Source organism: Halichoeres trimaculatus, unplaced genomic scaffold (genome assembly GCF_033239565.1).
Source record: "Halichoeres trimaculatus isolate MK-OKI-2021-1 unplaced genomic scaffold, fHalTri1.1 fHalTri1_scaffold_3, whole genome shotgun sequence".
NCBI classification, from domain to species: Eukaryota; Metazoa; Chordata; class Actinopteri; order Labriformes; family Labridae; genus Halichoeres; species Halichoeres trimaculatus.
This window is the reverse complement of record NW_027437181.1, coordinates 18,570,281-18,587,484: the sequence shown is the minus strand read 5'-3', so window position 1 is coordinate 18,587,484 and position 17,204 is coordinate 18,570,281. Positions and strand designations below refer to the sequence as shown.

Here is a 17,204-nt window from a genome sequence, read left to right as displayed (position 1 = left end):
CCAAGGATTTTCCAGAGGTTAATGAAGAGTGAGGTTACATTAGCTCTGCTTGGTGAGGTCGTAAGCACTGGTAGGACATAACAACTAATTCACTAATGGTACAAGTTACAAACACGTCTTGTTGTGCTAAACATAGCCTGGTATGCTGAACTGTGTTTACAACATCAGCTTTGTGACATGTCAAACAATAGCTCTACATAGCTATTAAAAAATACATTATTTAGTTGCTTTACATCCAGTACTAAGTTGTCTTGAACAAAGACAACTCAGTTTTTCGCTTCAAAACAAACGCACGCAAGAGTGAGAGACAGTGGGTATAAGTGCTCATGGGAAACAGAGTCTTTATCCAAGAAAAATTGAGCATATACTGATCATATCCCGCATTAGCTAGCACTGTACAAAGGGGGTTCAAATGAAATGGTATGTGTTATGTTTGGCAGTCATTCCTGAATTATAATATCCATGGTATTCTCTCTGGTTCAGTCGATGTTTTTATTGTTAATTGATGGTAGGCAAGCCAGTTTAGGGATGCAATACTGTCACCAAGTGGACAAGTGGAACATGCTCCTGAGTGTAGCTCCAAGGGGAGCAGTGAAATTTGAGCATAACTGTGAAAGAATCACTCTGAAATACTGATCATTTTGCATCATTCGGAAGATTAAGTGCAAGTGTGACATCACTTCTTTTGAAAGAGACAAACGGTTTTCCCATCTCATGCTCCAGCAGGGAGGGAGATGCGGTACGGTCCTAAGAGGACTGTGGTCATGCATTTAAACAGTATTGACTGTTGGTCAAAGACAGGATAAAAACAACAGTGGCCTTCAAATTATGTCTGTGCACACAGATTTTAGTTTTATAGCAACATCAGGTCGATTTACTACAACTGGTTGAGGTGACTTGAACATACTGGTTCAGAATTTAGGGGCAGTTTATGTTATGACTGATGCTGCCTTTCTCTTCTTTGGTAAAGTCTGTAGTACAAGCAGATGCGATTTGACTAACTCAAAGCTCAGACTAGACAAGTCCAGAAGAAATAGTAGTAGAAGTTTTTGCCACAAAGATGAGTTCACAATGCACTCCTGACCTGCTTGTTACAAGCAAAATGTTGAGCAGCATTATCCTGCTCCCTGTTTTGTCTAATGTGCAGTCAACTGCAGTTGTCGATAGGACTGGGAGAGGATGAACTTTTGTTTCCCTCGTCTCTTGACACCATTATAATGCTTTCGGCATTGTTTGGCTGTTCTGGTGCCAGAGGATGAGGACATGTTCACCAATACCTCCTCCCACGCCTGCTTCTCTTCAGGGAGCTCAGTTGGATCCCTGCCAGATCCGGGGCACCATGATCCCACTGACATGCACTTTCTCTGACACACACAAACACACTGACCATATTTACATACACACACACGTACACCACTGAGAGATAAAAATACCACTAGAGCCACCAATAATCAGGCCCACATATGCTTTAGCAGACTTGTGTTTACAGTGTTCATATGGCTGAGCTATGAAGCAGCAGCAGAGATAAGCAGTAAAGATTTACAGCCCAGCATTCTTTCATGTTAGGCACACAGGAAGTTAATCAGCATAGATCCTGGCCAATCCTGTTGCAGGTGTGTCTAGATTCAAATGTGGCCCAATACTGCTGGTGGCTACATCAACATCTGTCCTTTCAGACAAATGCTAACATCAGCATGCTAAAATGATGAGGGAAATTGCTAACAAACGAGAGTGAACCGCTTATATCTCTTGTGCTGCTTGCCATTACTTTGGTATGATCTAATGCTAATTGTGACCATGCCACTGTTGTGAATGATGTAGGTTTTTTATTTATTTTAGCAAAAGCCTAATTGACAAAAAGTCAGTGTATCACTATCTGAAAATGAGTATCAGTATCAACAGAAAAAATGTATTTATCCGGATTTTTTAGTCAAAACCAAAAATGTTCCTTCCTAATACTTTTAGGGATAGGGAGAAGGGAGAAGGGAGTTAGGGAGACGAAATCAACCAAGATTCCCTCTTGTGACCATGAATAACAGTGCAGGGTAATAAAGCATTAAGGCAAATATTTGTGATATGTAGCAGTGTATGTAACACTGACCCTGGAATCTCTGGACTAAAGCTGTTTGTTTGTAAAATAGTTGATTGTAAACAATTCACCAGAAGAAGAAAATATATCTAAACTACATGAACAAAGTTTTTTATCACCCATCAATGGTATTTGTCATGATACAAAGCTGTTGTAGTGACTCACAAGGTGAGATGGTCGTTTACGGTCTCTTTTTGTTTTCCACGTTTGGCTTATTACAGAGAAAACACTTTAACTCCTCCCCAGGGAGCGCTTTCCTCTCCAACAAATCTCATGCTAATACCATCAGGCTCTCAGGTAAAGCTTTGCCAGAGTATAAGCATCACTGGAATCAGACACCGGGCTTGTCCATGATGACTCAGACAGTCCCCCAAGCCCAACACAATTTGGCGTGCAGGACAACCACCATTGCCCTACCTCAGCATATTCATCCAGAGTGTGCTCCGAATATTAAACACACAATCTGAATGAGCAACTCTTGGAGTCATGTATGCTAATTTGCAATATCTGAGGCCATGTTATGTCTCCTTCATGAATGAATCAATTCATCAGGAATAAATAAGAGCCCATTAAATGCTAAGCAATGAAACTGTTATGCAACAAATAAGGGACATGTCCTGGATAAGACACGTGATAAGACTGAGTAGGACAATTCAGACAAGCTATGGTTGTTCATACTGTGATTGGTGTTTTCTTTGCAATGTTGTAGTCCATTAGATGTGTTTTCCTGCTTTCCTGATTCTCTTATGGGTTATTTCTAAACTTGTTGACTCATGTAGAATTGAAAGTAAGGAGCTCTGATAGTCCTGCACGTCTCTGGTCTATGCCTGTACTAATATAGGCACATTACGTGAGATTTCAAGTTTTGTCTAAATACGATGAGAGGCACTAGGAAACAGATGGATCTTTGTTTGATGAATGCAAATAGATTTTTTGTCTGAGTTAAAATATTCACAGACATGTCTGTTTGTATTCTTTGTGTGTTTCTTAATCAGTTTCACAGCTTCAGCCTCATTGAAACCAAACTAATCTGGTCCACAAAAAGAAATCCATTATTATGGTTGCCCTGAATTATCATTTATAGCCACATTAAATGCTATGCAAAGTCCTATTATTCAGATTTGGAAGGTCTTTTTTGGGAACATTTCCCTTGGCACAAATTTTGTACACTAATATTTCCATAATGTTTAGCTAGAGGCTTTATATGGTCCTCACTGTGACAAAGACTGCAGGTCCTGTACTTTTCCTTACCGTTAAAAAGCCTGACAACTCTTTTCCTTTGAAAACATTTCGGCATGTCAAATAGCCGTCACATTTCAGTTGCTGCAGTATCCAGCATTGTTTGTGCATTTCCCACAAGCCATCGTTAATGTTAACTTATTAGCCTGTGCTGTTCAGGCATTACACTCATTTCATTTCATCATACACCCATCAAATGATTTATGACTAATTATGATCCTTTAATGCGGATGATTTATTGTGGATATTATGAAACAAAACCACCTTTAATGTAAAACAAATGGCTCTCATTAATTTGTATGCCATTTAAAGACCTAATGAGGCGCTTTTTTGTCAACATTGATTCTTTCATTTATCACCTCCAACCTGGTCACATTCATCACTGTGGACTTTCTTTGAAATGCAAAAAACTTCTTTAACCAAGGATCCTGATGACAAACAATTCCTATTTGGGTGGTCAAGACAAAGAAAGCCCTGTAGCACCCTCTACTGGCTTTAAAATATATCAAGCCTCCAAAATACAAATCCTGGAAAAGGTTTCATTTTGTCCTGCTCATGCAGTTATATTAATGGTACTGCTTTTACCCAGCTTTGACTTGAAACATGCAAACTGATTTTAAAAACTTTTTAAGTCCAACTTTAATTAAGTTGAATATGTGACAAAACTAAATCGATAAAGCTCTCCTAATGGTTTCTGTTCTTCTGAGATGGCTCTAATTAAAATGCTAATTAAAGTCCTGTAATTTTTTTTTTTTACTTCTCTACAATAACTTGATAAATGGAAAGTCATAAGACCAGTATGTTGTATTTGCATACAATTGTGAAAACTTGGTTATTTGTCACCTTCAATGGTAAAATTAAAAACAGAACAAGATAAATAAATATATGTTAGAATGTATTTCATGAGCCAAGGGAAGAAGATTTAGGTGGATTTTCAAATCAGTATTTTAGCAGGGTGGTGGAAAGAGTACATAACTCTATTACTTGAGTCAGAGGACACCCCTGGTCAAATGTTACTGGAAGTTGAGTGATGAAGGCTGCTTGGTTCAATTATTACTTGAGTCAAATTACTGTAGTGCTTGCGTGTAAAATTATTCACGTATCGAGACATTTTATGCCTTTAACAATGTCAATGCTACATTCAATCCTCAAGATTTCAGTTTTACCACTATGTTACACTTTGGAGACACAACAGCTACAGAGGCTGCAACTCTACAGCACTGAGCAACGGTTCATGGCTTCTGAGCAACCAGGGTTGGAGCACTTATCAAAATGTAGGTGAGTTAAAAGTACATTTGTGTTTCAATTATGGTCGAGTAAAAGTCGTAAATTTACCCCCAAAAAAGGGATAGGGGAGACCGGGTGTGGTTGTAACATGGGGAGTGTTTTAACACCGCCAATTAGTGATAAGATAGAGTCATATGATCATTTCAATATTTACCCACTTCCACCCTGATCACATGTGATTGTCAGGCCTGGAAACAGATGCAGATTTTATAAAGAAAAAAATGATTTTTAAGGTAAAAAAAAAAAAAAAAAAAAAAAGTAAATTTTCTGGCTAAGACTATATTTTTTTGTACTTATACCCTTCCAGATAAAAAACATTTGATTTTTATCAGAATAAACTGTAGTTTCGCAGGCAAAATGTGGTACATTTTCCCCTTGCTTATTTCAATCCACTATGCTAATACAGCTAGCTAAACACTGGCTGACAGGGGTGGGGTGGGTTGTAACATGTCTTTAAAAAAGTGTCACAGCGTGCCCTTGGGTACAACTCAGAACATTTTCTTGATTTTAATAATGTTGTATAACACCTAGGCAGTGGTAACAAAAAAAAAGACTGGCAGAGGTATGCCTGCAGATGTTTTTTAAAAAAGCATCTGATGAAGTCACAAAGATCAGTCATGTTATTACAAATGACTGCAGAAGCTGAGCGTTCAGTGAGATCCCAGTTTACTGGACCCAGTGATATCTCAGTGTAGGTTACTGGAGCAGCAGCAAGGTTTTGTCTGAGCAGCAGGAGGATATGTTGCACCTCAAAAAAGAAAAAAAAAAGCCACAACTCTAGGGTTACAAACAACCATTTGTGACTTGGAATTTAAAATACACACACACACACACACACACACACACACACACACACACACACACACACACACACACACACACACACACACACACACACACAAATTTTGTTAGACTTGTGTGTTCTTTACGCATACAGTCACAGAGAGAAACATTGTTCTGGGTTGTTCTATTTCAACCTCTTTTTGAAGGGTGTGACCTCTGCTTTTTTTATCCAATGTTTACAACTTACCCCAGCGTGTGTTACTATCTACCCCAGTAGTGGAGATGATTGTAACAAAGGACCACCATGTATTTGACATCACCTTGTGAGGTTTGTGATATTCTTGCAGAGGTTTGAATTGATGCCGTTTGTAGTAAACAAATGTGAGTTTTACATTTAAGTTTAAGAACTGTGACTCAAAAATTCAGTGAGTTAGAAGTGCTGAAGCAAAAAGTGTCACAACCATACCCGGTCTCCCTACTCAAGTAAAGTGGAGGAGGTTCCACTGAGGAATTTAACTTTACTCTTCTTCTTTTACCTTCCATCTCTTTATACAGAGGAGGACATTCATACAGCTCCCTTACGGTATTATACACATTACATTAAACTCAAAGCTGCTGCAGATGAATGCTACTTCATGTTATCATCTGACAGAGCCCCATGTCTCCCAGCTCACAGAGTTCTTTCTCATTTCTTACGATATTTTAATATTTTAGAAACATAAGATTTTTCCCATCTTTTACCACTGGTTGTTTACAAAGACCACTGTGTTGGGTGAATTTATTCCCCATTTGGGCATGAAAGAAAGCAATTTTTGTATTTTACTCTGCTCCCTGATCAGAATTCTTTACAGAGCTTATCCTGACTCTGTATCAAAAATTATGTATTATTTGAAGCCCACAGTGCTTTTATCATTACAAAGCCTACTTTATTACTGAATGTTTCATACTGGATGAGCTTTATACTAAACTGCTCTTAGTAGTCTGTCTTTTGAATATAGCACTGTGTACACATACAGTCTATATATTTGTCTGAACATCTTTCTGTTTAACACATATTAAGTCAGATACTACTTACTTACTTACGACTTAAGTACATGTTTATGTGATGACAGCTCCATTGTAAAAAGAAAGTTTGCGTTTAGCATTGCTCTACTTCACACCAGAAGTCACACAGTGTTCAAACTACATCATGAGACAGCAATGAAATAACAACCAACTTCACAGCAGCTCACAGTGGAGCTCAACGGTTATGCAGTGCTAGCCTTTGCTGATTTTATTGCCACACTGGGCTTAATTAACTTGGAGAGCAGTGTTTACTGTCTGACAACTGGCTTCATTTTGCTTTTGATGAATGATTGATGACCCTCAAGAGAGCAACAGCAAATGAGCGCAGGCATTGAAAAAGTCTAATGCTCCCATGACTAACATGGAGAATTATGGAATAAACAAGATGAAACAACTGCTCTGAAAGTGACTGGATAATGATTAATAATAGCAACACATAGTCATCTTCCCCTCAGTGATAAGCTCATGGTATCGTGTACATACAAGCCAATGAACAAGACCTTCTGATAGTGTGTTATTTCCAAGACACCACATTCATCATAACAGCTTGTCTTGTAAAAACAAGTAGATAATTGGGGAAAGGATCTTAATCTTTACTTCTGAAGCCAGGACATAAGAAGGTAACTTAATCTAACTTTTAGGGGTTTTATTAATTACATGATAAGGAGACAGATTTCTGATATTAGTGTGTGTAAACGTGAGAGATGAAATCATAATATTAATATGAAGATATTTTTCTTAAACTTTGTTCCTTTTTTTGGTGTAAAATAGACCATCTGGTTATTGTGTTTACACTACAAAATGAAATAATTTGAAAAGGGACAATAAACATGCAGGCAGACACTATTACATTTTACCAGTACAGACAGTTAAAAGAGATTAGAAATGACATATCTACTTTAACACCCCGGAGTGTTTAGTATATCATATGCTTATCACTCAAGTCCAGTTTGTTTTTAGCATCAAAACATAATGTAAATACAAAGAGTCCCAGAGAAACTCATCATGCAGGTTTAACCACATCAGAAGAAGTCAGTCTAAATGAACAGACCTACATTTCTGGATTTGGTGCCAAGTGCTTGCTCATGATGACACTGTAAGTCTCTCTCAAAGGAATATGACTAGACCTGCTATATGAATAACTTCATGACATAAATTTTATTTCAGTTTCTTCATACATCAATATAACCACTCGACCTGCCTTATGATTGACTATGAAGCTTCAGTATCACTTCAAAAAGTTTGTTTGTCATAAGCCTAAATAGTTTACACCCTGGAACAAACTGAGACTCGTTTTTTTGTTTGTTTGTTCTTTTTTTTTTTTAATATGTCTGTGTCATATGTAAATGAGGACAACCATCATGACGGCTTATCTTTGACAATGGGCTGCTCGGTGTAACCTGACACTGACAGAGGCGTTACCAGTCTGGTCATACCCTGCAGTAATTTACTGGCAGATGTTGGGAGTGACTCATCTTGTGAAGTCAAGGTACAACAACACAGGTGTTATTAAATTCCTCTCAATCCTGAAACTTCTTATGAAACAATAGAACCACAGAGCTCATACACTACAGTAAAATGACCCCAAATCAGCAACACTAGGTCATAAAATAAGTGCAGATTAAGCTAAACTAAGGTGTTTATACAATAAACAAAATTAAATACCAATCTGAGGAAAGGGCTTAAAAAGTATATAAAAAGCTACTTTGCTCATTTGGTGCTACTGGGAAGCTCAGGTATTGACAGTTAAAGTTACATCTATGACACCATTCATTTTCATACATGTTATGATTATTTGTTGTTATTATCAGAGTAATAACAAACATCTTATATGTCTGGAGACTTCAAGCAAAAGTGGCCTGCAAGCGATATGATTTGTACCTCCACACTTCACAGAACTAAGAAGGATGAAAACAAATTTAGTCATTAGCATTCAGCGATGGCGTAATCATGACAAATGTTCCAAAGTAAGATTGTGGCATCACTGTGCAAGCTGTAGTTGTTTCTCCAGTCCTCAGTCAATAGCTATTGATTGTACTCCTGGCATCCTCAAGCAAAAACACTGACTCCCTCTGGGCTCCTGACTTGATGCCCTGTAGATAACCCTGTGACTGAACATCACTTTACAGGTGGGCAAGGAAATTAGGTCTCCTTAAAAGGATCAATATAGTTTATCTAGACAATTTACAACTTAGTGAGTCTTGTTCTGCTTTGATGGTCGTCACTTGATAGCAATTCCAAAAGAGAAATCAAAGAAAATAGAGAAACTGTCTGAAGAGCCTCAAAGGAAATTGAAAAATATTTGATCAAGAATTCAGAATGTGGTATGAAACATTAATGCATAATTTCCTAAAATTAAGATGAAATTAAGAGGCGAGATGTACAATTACTGAATGAAAATAAAAAATCAGTTCGATATTTATCATGATTTTAAAGAGTAGATTATACGCCAACCCCAGGGATTACTTATGCTTTACTTATGATTACTAACTTAAACTGTTCTAACTTTAAAATACCAAGATGATCAAAATTATACATTGTGGAATGAGTCAATATTGGTCGTTAATTTCACAATTGCGTCCTCTAAGTTTACAGGGAAATATTACCGGACACAGAGCTAAAGAGTTTCCAGGTTTCAAAAGGCATAAACTGTAACTTTAACTTCCTCAATGATATAGCTTTTATTCAAAATGTATACCACAGAGGTGAATGAAGCCCCGGTGAAGCCTCGGGGTTTTTGACTGACATACCCAGAGGATTGCGAAATTGTGTTTTCTGTCAGCGACGTCGACAAGGTGGGACGATGACGTCTCCGTCAGCCCCCACACTAAAAGCAGCTTCCGCATAACGTAGCCGAACAGTCAGCACTCTTTCTTCTCGGAAGCCGGTAGCCTCCACAGCTAAGCCGTCGTGTTTCAACAATAATCACAAACCTTCGAGGTTTCTACGCGATAAACGGGCTCTTTTTTCTATTTTTTCTTCTTTTTCATTTTTTTTGTCGACAAGACAAAAAATATAAGCTGACGTTCCCTTTGTAAAGGTAGGATATTTCAGTGTTTTCTTTGACTTGCTAACGTTAGCTAACCACTGTTAGTTTGAAGTTCTTCTCGGGTCGATGATCTAATGGGATACAAATTAAGACATGTTTAAATGTATCTAACATCGCTGATAATTTCAGTTTAACAAGGCTGGTGATATAGCGAGACAAACCTGGTCTGGTTTAAAGGGTCGTTAACAGCTAGTTAGCTGTTGGCTTACCGGCGGCCTGTCGAACAAAACCCCTCAAGATGTCGCTGTGTGTGGACATCCGGTGTCTGAACAAAGACCTCATGAAATCAGCTGATGGGTGTTCAGTATGTTAGTCTTAACCCATTTTACTTATACTTAAATACAAGTTTTGGTTGATTACTACTAATACATGAATGATAAACTGATAAATCCCAGAGGTTTGACATTATGTTTCCAACGTTTTTGGGAACCTAGAATTGGAGGGTATGAATAATGTGAGAGCACGTTCCTACAAGAGTTATGTGATTAGTATTTTTTTAATTCAGTCAAAATGACATGAGTGACTTGAGTCAGAATATCACCAGCGTCGAGTCTTGACAAGTCACATATTATCTAGATATTTGCTGTCATTTATCTTTGCCATAGTGCTGCCCTCAGTTATTTAGGTCAGGATTGGGTTAGACAAGGTTAGCTTGGGTTGCTTAAGTGAATGTTAAATTACTGTCGAGATTCCCAGAAAGCAAGCGGTTACGGCTTAGGGCTGGGTTAAGGAAACAGGAAACATAAACAAAGCGATTGGGAAACAGTCCCAGACGAAACTCTTCAAACGTGACATGTTAGCACAACCTACCACATTAGCCTGCCGTGCTAGTCCCACCATCGTGTGGCATTCACTTCTACGGACACGTGCAAGGTGGGCTCTCGTGTGCTCCGGTTTTCGGTCGAAATCGTTTAGCCATAATCCAGCACACCGTATGTGTCAGTTATTCACTGTGCTTGATCGTCGTCAAGTGTGTTTGTCATCATCTTACATCCATTAGCTGTCATCTAATTTATGACTTCTTTATCTGTCCCCAGGTCGCTTTTCCTGCACTACTCCCCAAACTTTATTCTTTTCAGATATTATTAGTCCAGCCGCCAAAGTGGAGAGTGTCGTTGCACAAGGGGGTCCTTCTCGTTTCAGGTATGAACACATTACTACATTACGGTGACAATGTATATTGGGAATCCCTCCTCCTCTAACAGCCCACTTAAAGCCTGATGGGCGCATTCACTTCTGTTTATGTTAAGTTAAAACCCTTTTCCTTTTTCTCTTATCACAGTGTGGGGGGAGGAGGTGGGGGTGCACCTCAGCACTATCCCAAGACTGTCGACAACAGGTGATTTTTTTTTTTCAAACTTTCCTTTTACATAAAATTTATAGTTTTTTGCCCCTTTTATAAATAAGATCTACATGCCATTTAAGATGGCACATTGCTTCCCCACATTAATTTAACTGGATGTGTATTTGGCAACACAATTGAGAGACAAAGCAAATTTATCCTTCTGACATAAATTTAGATTCGAGGTACTCGATTACAAAAAACACTCGAGTAATTTTCTCTGCCTCAAGGAATCTTTTAATTTTAAAAAGATCAAAGAGTGGTATTTCAAATAGAGCTGAGGCCATATTAAGAGAGTTTTCAGACCCATCAAGCTTCATCTTACACAAAATAGCAACTAGGAACGAATCTAGCTTCTTTTCTGGAGTTTGGAGACTAATGGGTCATTCTACGAAATGGGTGCCATTTGGGTCCGCAACATTTGATCAGATGTACAAGGCACAAAAAATGTGTCAAAGTGTGTTTACAAATTTTGGCGCTACCAAAGCAAGTGTTCTTATTGACATGCTGTATCAGAAAAGTCTATTTCTTAAAGAGAAAAAAATTCATTTGAAAAATAACTGCTCTTTAACTAAACAAAAATGTATTTTATCAGATTACTCGATTAATCAATGGGGTTTTCAGTAGAATACTCGAATACTAAAATATTCGATAGCTGCAGCCCTACTTAAATTATATGTATTTAACTTTTTATTTTAAAAAATGTATACTCCCATCTTTTTTCTTCTATATTTCCTGACAGACTGCCAATTCATGTCTTGTCCTGCTCAATGTTGTCATCCAAGCATCAGAAAAAATGTAAAAGGTTGAAATAACTTGATGTTTAGAATTAAAGCAAGAGTCAAGAGCATGCTTACATTAGGAGGTGTGTTATACAGTTCATAGTTGTGAATATAAACGGAACCTCAAAAATGCATTTGTGTCTGAAAAGGAAAAACGCCCGCTTCATTAGCTTGCTTCACCAACCTACAGCAGGATATGCTGGTATTTATTATGTATGAAATAAAATCAGAGTTCCTTGATGTCAGCACAGTGTAGCACATCAGAGGTTTTTGCAGTCAAGCAGTTGATGCTCTATGCGGCATAGCTAGCTTCAATGTAGTAACTAAAATCTTTTAAGTAGGGTTAGAAGAATATGTGGTATTTTTGTTCAGTTGAAAAGGGCCTTGTTACATAAATTGAGTGCCTACAGTGCCATATATAAGATTGTGAATATTTTTTTAATTTTGCAATTTTTGTCTTTATTTCAGCGAGTTCCTGGGGAAAACCCCAGGTTCTGGCGTTCAGAGATGGGTCCCTTCTCGAAGCACTAGACGAGATGCAAACTCCTCCAATGAAAAAGGGCAAAATGACCCAATCTTCAGAAAAGTGAGAGGGTATGTTGCGCATATTTTATTCACAGATATTTAAACCATTACAGGAGAATTTAGAAAGAAATCAAGAAATTAAAAATTAATTATTAGTTTAATTTAATGTTGTTTTTTCTTTTCAACATTTCTTAATTTCTTGTCCTTCTCTTCATCAGCATCCTTAATAAGCTTACTCCTGACAAATTTGACAAACTATGCCTGGAGCTCCTCAATGTGGGTTTGGATTCAAAGACTGTCCTAAAAGGAATCATCCTTTTGGTGAGTATTCTACTTAGCCTCCCATAATTTGTATCGTTATGTTTTTACAGTCCCTTAAAGGGCACTAAATTTGTAAAACTCCACATTCGTAATTTCAATGAGTTTTCTTTTAGATTGTTGACAAAGCCCTTGAAGAGCCAAAGTATAGCCAGTTGTACGCTCAGCTATGTCAACGCTTGGCAGAGGATGCACCTAACTTTGAAGGCCCCCCAACAGAAAATCAGTCCTCACAAAAGCAGACCAATGTAAGTTAAAACGAAATTAAAAATGTTTTTGATCAGTAACCTTGTGTCATTTTACTGGTTTCACAAATTTTCTGAATTTTAACAAATTCTTTGTTACAGACCTTCAAAAGGCTTCTTATTTCCAAGCTTCAGGATGAGTTTGAGAACCGTTCCAAAAATGTCGAAAGTAAGTGTAAACAGTTTTTATGGTCATTTCCCAAAAAACGAATGCTTTCATATATCTAACCTACATTTCCCCTCTCTCCAGTCTTTGAGAAACATGACAGCCCACTCACTCCTGATGAGGAAGAGCAGCGTGCTGTTGCAAAGATCAAGATGCTTGGCAACATCAAATTCATTGGGGAACTTGGAAAACTCAACCTCATCCATGAATCTATCCTTCATAAGTGCATCAAAACAGTAAGTGTTGAAAAATGGAAATTTGCTGGGCTGAAATCATTACTCTGTACATACTTGTTTCTTTAAAATTGGGTTTGATAAGGTTACCAGTCTTGGTACATTGTACTTTCATTGTACTTACTTCTTTTTACTTCTTTACTCTTTTTTTAGCTGCTGGATAAGAAAAAGAGAGTCCAACTTAAGGATATGGGTGAAGATCTGGAATGCCTCTGTCAGATAATGAGAACTGTTGGGCCTAAGCTTGATCATGACAAGGCTAAGGTGAGTATTAAGTTAAACAATTGAGTGTTAATACATTTGTGAAACTTTCTGTTCAGTTTAGTAACATAAATTCTCCACATAGTCCTTGATGGATCAGTACTTTGGCCGCATGGAGTCTTTAACTAACAGCAAGGAGCTGCCAGCAAGGATTCGATTCCTGCTGCAGAATACAGTGGAGCTACGAGAAAACAACTGGGCACCCCGCAAGGCTCAAGTGGACAACGGACCAAAGACCATCAATCAAATCCGCCAGGAAGCAGTGAAGGTATTTCTACCTTACACACTTGAACATGAACTGTATGCGAATGATGAATAGTTTTCTTTGGGCCTTGAACAGCCATTGTTCTAAGACTTTGACTCCACCTTGCAGGATTTAGGGGTGTATATTCCTGCACCAACTGATGGAATGAGGAATGATTTCTTCATGGAGAGCTCCTCTTTCCTGCCAACAAAGATTAAGTTTGACAGAGAAACTCTCGGTGGATTGGCGGATATGTTTGGACAAATGCCTGGTATGTTACAGCCTTTGAGACCTTCAGTCAATATAAGAGAGTTATATGACTATTTTGAAGCAGTGAGGGGGGAAAAAAATCAGTCCTTTCCAGCAGTGGTTAAAAGTTTGTGGTTTTGTTGTTGTTAGGGTGTGGCATAGGTACTGGTCCAGGAGTCATTCAAGACCACTACTCCCCCACCATGGGACGTCATCGTACAAACCCCCACTACAATGGTCACACTGTGAACGGTAATGGTGCTCATCAACCTCAGTTTGAAGCAGGAAGTAAGCCGTACATCAAACCAAACCAGGTACATGCTGTTGACTGATGTGTTTTATCATACTTGATTATTGTGAATTGATGTTCTTAACTGAGTCTGTAAAATCTCTTTCAAAGGGACAGGGCTCTCCAGTTTTCAGCCATAAACAGAATCACTCAGTGCAGATGCAGTCTAAGGATATGGCTCCACGTTTCAGCAAGAAAGGGAAGGTCAATGCTGATGAGGTAGGTTTTCTTACATTAAATGGCTCTTAAATTTGTGTATTGAAGGTCATTTTGGTTGTATTTAAATAGAACACACTGATGGGTTATGCTGTGTAAAGTCTTAACCCAAGAAATGTGAATCAGTGATAACAGTGGGCTTTTATCTTCTACAGATCAGTCTGAGACCAGCACAGTCTTTCATTTTGAGCAAGAAGCAAGCACCAAAGCTGCAGCCACATATGACTATGATGCCTTCAAGTGCCCAAGGCTCCCCGCTAGGACAGGTAACACACTTATGTTAAACACAGATATTCTGGTCACAGGTCCACGTGAGCATGTATTAATTTGGCTGCCTTTGTTAAGTCGCCACAGCTTGGCCTGAAGATCAACCCTCCACCTATTCAGGAAAAACCTGCCAAGTCGAACAAAAAAGCTCCTCCTACCAAGGAAGAACTGCGCAAAATGACAGTAAGTTTCGCTCTACTGCCTTCATGTTCAGTATACAGGCAGCTATACAATATCTAAACATCCTTTCCCTTTTTAGAAAACACTGGTTGCAGATTACCTGAACAACAAGAACATTGATGAAGCAGTCAATGCTGTGAGAGAGATGAAGGCTCCAAAACACTTCTCATCTGAGATGCTGAACAAGATGGTTGTCTATTCCCTTGATCGCTCAGATGAGGATAAGGAGCAAACGAGCAACCTGATCCACACACTCTGCTCAGAAGGCCTTGTTAGTGGTGAAAACCTCTTGCAGGTCAGTGTAGCACCCTTCAGGTCTTTATTCAGGTCATAAGTCATCAGTGGTTGAGAAGGAGCCTTTGTCAAGCTTTAACAAATGCTTTTTTTTTCTCCAGGCTTTTTTGAGTGTTCTTGACCTGTGTCCGAAGATTGAGGAAGAAGTCCCACTGGTAAAGTCCTACCTGGCACAGTTTGCAGCACGTGCAATCATCGCAGACCTGGTCAGCATTTCAGATTTGGCCCACCAGCTGGAGAATGGTGCACATTTCCCGCTGTTCCTGCTCTGCCTGCAGCAGATGGTCAAACTGAAGGATCGTGAGTGGCTGACTGACCTGTTCCAGCAGAGTACCGTAAACATGCAGAAGATGCTTCCTGGTATGTTCAAACCCTAACTGACCACATCATTGACCATATTTGTACATTTCAGCCTTTTGACTCACAGTCATGTTTTTACACTTGTGTAGAAATTGACCAGAACAAAGACAGGATGCTGGAGATTCTGGAGGGCAAAGGCCTCAGCTTTTTGTTCCCACTCATGAAACTGGAAAAGGAGCTGCTTAAGCAGATTAAAGTTGATCCCTCTCCACAGTCCATATACAAGTGGATTAAAGACAACATCTCTCCTAAACTGCACACTGACAAAGGCTTCGTCAACATCCTTATGACCAGGTAAAACATGTTCAAGTGAAACCAAACACTTGATTTGCTTTCTAACGCAGTCTATTTATGGCTAGTCTGACTTCAGACTTAAGACAAACTTGGTTCCATAAGTGTTACAGTGTTTTGGTTATCTCTTCTTTCAGCTTCTTGCAGTACATTACCTACGAGACTAACCCTGATGATGATGAAGAGCAGCTTGCAGCACCCAGCAAGGAGCAGCAGGATGCAGAGAAGCAGCTGCTGCTGTCTTTCAAGCCAGTGATGCAGAAGTTCTTACATGATCACATCAACCTGCAAGTTGGTGCACTCTATGCCCTGCAGGTCCACTGCAACACAAAGGGTTTCCCTAAAGGTGAACACATACATACACACACACACACACAGAGTTGTCTTTTACTGATGCTGTTCAATTCAGAGCAGGTGTAGTGCAGACACTGATCAGTTGCTCTCTTTTTCCAGGCATGTTACTGCGCTACTTTCTCAACTTCTACGACATGGAAATAATTGAAGAAGAAGCTTTCCTTTCATGGAAAGAAGATGTCACCGAGGAGTATCCCGGGAAAGGAAAAGCGTTATTTCAGGTAATTATAATGCACTAAGCTAATGGGTACTTAACTTACAGAGTACATCACTCCAAAACAATAGCAGCTTGAAATGATATCAGTGATAACCAGAAGAAATGCTGCAGCATGTTTCTTTTAAAGGCTTTTGCCTTTTTATTATAAAGTTAAGTCTTTGAGGAGACACTTGTACACAACTGTGAAGCTTTTTTAATAAAAACCCTTTTAATAAAGTAACAAATTAAAATAAATATGTCTGTGAAAGTAAATGTCCAGATGGTCTTTAAAAATTGAGGCTTGTGTGTGTGTTATCCTCTGTTGATCATAAACAGCACAGTTTAATGAGGATTTCTGTTGTACAGGTAAACCAGTGGCTGACCTGGCTGGAGACAGCAGAGGAGGAGGAGTCAGATGGTGAAGATTACTAAGGGACAGGCCCAAGCCATGTTATCAGGATGCAATTGTTTCTTTTTTTTATTGTGACTTTTCTTTGTGTCCTTCTGCTTTCCAGTGTCCTAAAAATAGCCTCTTCTTTTGTTAATGAATATTTTTCAACCACTGTTACAATTCATTCCTCTTAGACAGGTTTTGCCAAATCAAGCCAGCATCACCATCATACTATTTATTCTTTACTTTCTAACTTTCAATCCTAGTCGATGTCCTATGGCAGGTGTTTTTATACATTTCAATCATCTTGGGTTATGTTTTTATAGACAGTCGGCAGTATTGTGCAGGAAACTGCACCAGCACCTAAACCGGAGCCATTGTGTCACCTTTTACATCTGGTCGGAGTCACCAAGTGCTGCCATTACCTTAAAAACTGTTTACAAGAGAAAAGGCTCTAATGTATTGCAAAAAGACTTGTCTCAGATTTTT

General features: G+C 38.7%; 1 protein-coding gene across 1 annotated transcript; it reads left to right on the top strand.

Annotated features, from left to right (window-relative positions):
* The first annotated feature begins 9,750 nt into the window (after positions 1-9,750).
* eif4g2a (eukaryotic translation initiation factor 4, gamma 2a) lies at positions 9,751-16,863 on the top strand. The gene is made up of 21 exons (XM_074666519.1): positions 9,751-9,820; positions 10,550-10,655; positions 10,795-10,851; positions 12,105-12,230; positions 12,380-12,482; positions 12,596-12,727; positions 12,827-12,893; positions 12,975-13,126; positions 13,277-13,387; positions 13,470-13,652; positions 13,758-13,899; positions 14,028-14,191; positions 14,278-14,385; positions 14,538-14,648; positions 14,728-14,832; positions 14,909-15,124; positions 15,225-15,483; positions 15,573-15,777; positions 15,912-16,120; positions 16,228-16,349; positions 16,691-16,863. The coding sequence occupies exons 1-21, from the start codon at positions 9,751-9,753 to the stop codon at positions 16,754-16,756; spliced, it is 2,814 nt and encodes a 937-aa protein (XP_074522620.1). The 3' UTR covers positions 16,757-16,863.
* Positions 16,864-17,204: the final 341 nt, after the last annotated feature.

Excerpts from the sequence above, each read along its gene's own strand:
- eif4g2a (XM_074666519.1), top strand. The coding sequence starts at position 9,751 with ATGTCGCTGTGTGTGGACATCCGGTGTCTGAACAAAGACCTCATGAAA. Across the intron at positions 13,127-13,276 it reads TTCATAAGTGCATCAAAACA|CTGCTGGATAAGAAAAAGAG; the intron begins GTAAGTGTTGAA and ends CTCTTTTTTTAG. Across the intron at positions 14,386-14,537 it reads GGAAGGTCAATGCTGATGAG|ATCAGTCTGAGACCAGCACA; the intron begins GTAGGTTTTCTT and ends TATCTTCTACAG.